At 33.4% G+C, this 3563-nt stretch overlaps 1 protein-coding gene across 1 annotated transcript; it reads left to right on the top strand.

Moving 5' to 3' along the window:
- Nucleotides 1-2827: 2827 nt before the first annotated feature.
- On the top strand, nucleotides 2828-3563 carry LOC106684312 (procathepsin L; the record flags this gene model as incomplete). The annotated part of the gene is given in 4 exon segments (XM_014426307.2): nucleotides 2828-2948; nucleotides 3058-3166; nucleotides 3246-3398; nucleotides 3487-3563. Coding segments are annotated over 3 exon segments (332 nt in total), but the record flags the coding sequence as incomplete, so codon positions are not given.

Consider the following 3563-nt stretch of genomic DNA (forward strand, 5'->3'; position numbering starts at 1 on the left):
TTATAAAATATTAAAAGGTAATATTACTATTTTTTTATAGCAACGATCTCATAAAATGTAAAGATTTTTATCTACAACTGAAAGAAACACTCTACGAAATAATTACGATATCTCTTAACTCATTTGATTTCGACTAATGCCACACCAACCACAAGAAGCCTCCTGCCAATATTACACAATTAACAAGAGGAAATCCCATCTACAAAGGAATCAGGAAGTGGTATCTAGCTCATCTTTAAAAACTAATTTGATTTCAACTATCCTTTCTCTACATACCTTGATGATAGCAAAACATACAATACATTTTCAGTTTATTAAATATAAGGTGCAAACAGACAATAAAATATGGAGAAAATACACATCAATCATGCAGTTTCTTCTTAGGTTTCAGCCTGGGAAATGTTTCTAATGTGAGGCTATCTATACTGTTGAAGTTAAATTAATAAATCCTAGTGAAGTATAAACAGCACAGTGTTAAATTAACTGTCTTCACCTTAAATCTCATAACAATTGAAGTAAATAAAAATAAGCCATTGGTGGATACAGAGTTAGTGAGTACGCGTTACCCTTCGAAAAAGAAACTATTAATTTTTGGAATAATTTATATTATATTCTCAATCCCGGCTAATTTTTTAAAGCAGATTTTCTTTTTCGATATGCTTTCAAGAAATGGGCAAATTACAGATGACAGAGTATTGGCGTTCACCATAACAAAGAGACCCCGAAAGCTAACTAGATATATGTGTGAAAGGCAGGTTTTCTCGGGGTCAGAATGAGTGAAGGCCCCTGAAACCAAATATTAACTATGCACTACTGCCTGGAGTTTCTTGCCTGTGGACAGCGGGAAGTATTTGGATTGCTCTGTCGCAAATGCACTGAGTTTAAAATACCAGCCTACGTGCTGGGAAAATGCCCCGACAACTCCCTCCTCATAACACACCGACAACAAAGGGTCAAAAGTGAATTAAGTTCCTAGGAAAAAACTAGCGAACCAGGTGATGTATTGACACCGACGGCTCCGTGAGACACATAGGTAGCTATTGTTCTGTTCCCTAAAACCGGAGGTATCAGGATATTGAAGCCTAAAACGACATTTAACTTTTGTAAATTTTTTTAAATTGATTTTAAAGTAGACAAAACAACTAATTTAAAATTACTAAGCGTTGCCTAACACAACTTTTGAAAATTAGAATGGTAAATAAATAAAAACTTATATTGTATTTATATATACTTATATACAACTTACGATTAGACTGGCAATGTAACTTAAAAATAAAAGGGATTCGGGCAGAGTAACGACACACAGCTACTGAATAACTAATTTTATTATTAGACTCGTCTGGTATATATAAGGACAGGTTGTTGATAAACTTAAAGGTACTTAATCCAACTAGTACAAGGTTTCTATTATTATTTACAGGCTATATATACAGCTAACTCCCTCCCTCCAGTTCCTTCGTATGGCGGCTGTTTTAGTGCGAGCTGTTCGTAGTTTCCTGTACACTATGGTTCCCAATGTCAGAGGTCTCTTTTTATAAACTATGGGTCTGATATTCCCTTTACCCACCCTGATATACTTCTCCCGTATTAATTTTTCCCTCACTTTCGAATCCGGCTGGGCAGAAAATTGTTTTCTGTTACACTGTAGCCATGAATCAACTCCTGTGGATTCTGGAGCCCTCCTGGGGTCCACCCAGCCTTTTAAATTGGGTACCCTTTATTGGGTAAAAATCTGGCGGTCGAGCGTTATTCTGACCAAATCACCTCCTTGCACAACCGTTGGTCTTCTTTACAACGTATTGAACCCCTGACCTTTCATGGATTGTAACGGAACAGATTTAAATTTAAATTACCTCAATTGAATGGCTTGGAGCGAAATGTGATAAGCTAAAATCTAGAAGAGAATTAGAATTTTGTGTAAATTACTCCTTAGTTTCTCTTTAAAGATTTATTTTATTAGCGTGTTTAACAGCATCATTCCAACATATTGTCCTATTTTCTAATGGAATATGAATTATATAAAACAATAAAAAGAATAACATAATTTTTAGAAACTGCTCAACTGAAAAATTTCAGAAGAAAGGTTTGATATCTCATTTTTTTTTTTTTTGATCTGCTGTGTAACAATGTATGTACCTTATTTTTTACATAAGAGTGAAGTATGAACGAAAAAGACAGAGCAGTAAATTAAATTGATATTTTTGTTAACTTCCACGTAAATAAGCAACGTAAATCTTCCACTCTAATATGTAAATGAGAGCGAATTCTTAGTGAAATAGCAAAATAATAATAATAACGCGGCATTATAACGATGCAGTTCTTGGCTCTGTCAATTGTTTACTTAAATACGAAAAATTGGAATATTTATTAAATGAAAATTGATCAATGGTACAACACTTTCCCCTTCTGTGACCTAAGTGAAAAAAAAATAGGACGAAGAATTTAGCCCTATTAATACTCGGACTATGTATGCTTGGTGACGAAAGACTAAATCGTTTTCTTTTTAAAATTACTATTTTAAAAATAACCTAGAATCGTTTTGATACATTACAAGTTTCAGATTATAATATCTTCTAAGCCTCTATGATAAAAGAGCGTTTGAAAAGTCAAACCTTCAATACAATTTAGATCATTTCATACATTTACTTTTTCATATAACAAAGAAACTATGAATTAGAGTAGGATAAGAAGTATGTACTTCTAGTAGTAGGATAATGAAGTAAATGCTTCAAAACCATGTATTACGATTGTCGAAATTGCTAAGAATAGCTAACCATACGTGTCACTGTGGGAACCGTTTTAAAAAAAAGTATTATCAATAGGGAAGTGACTACTCACAGCGGATCAGATAAAACATGGCTATTAGCCTCTGTATAAATACTCCACTTTGGTGAAGAAAGATACACCATCCCCAGCTGCAGTTGAAGGAACATCTTCTATTGACAAAGGTAAGAGCTTTAGGCAAATAATGTTAATTTTATTTATATGTATCTTGAAAATCTCTTACTATTTTGTTTGTAATGAAACAATGAAATTACCAACTACATAACTTTGCAGATTAAAGATGAAGTTAACATTTGTAATTTGCATTGGATTAACTCTTACGCTGTCAGTATTTTCCTTACCTTTTAATCAAAGTGAGGAAGAAGAATGGAACACTTACAAGGTAACCTTTTGGGGTAACATAATCATTCAATAATTTGTATTAAAGTATTCCGAAAATAGTGATGATTACCCCGTTTTAGATCAAATACGGAAAACATTACGCGACTAATGATGAAGACCAACTGAGGAAGAATATCTACTTCGATAACAAGCTCCGGATTGCTAAGCATAATGATTTACACGCAAATGGAATTAAGACATACAAGTTAGGAATAAACAAATTCGCCGATCTGGTAAGGATAATTCATTTATTTAAGTTTGTGCGCAGGGTCAATTGTTAATTTATATCTTCATGATTGACATTTGCCTTTTATTTTATAGACTTCCACAGAATTCAGAAAGCTAATGAATGGTTATAAGGGAGCTAAAAAACAGGCCGGAGAAGTTTACGTTCCCCC

Source organism: Halyomorpha halys, unplaced genomic scaffold (genome assembly GCF_000696795.3).
Source record: "Halyomorpha halys isolate HHAL.00 unplaced genomic scaffold, Hhal_1.1 Scaffold570.1, whole genome shotgun sequence".
Lineage (NCBI taxonomy): Eukaryota > Metazoa > Arthropoda > Insecta > Hemiptera > Pentatomidae > Halyomorpha > Halyomorpha halys.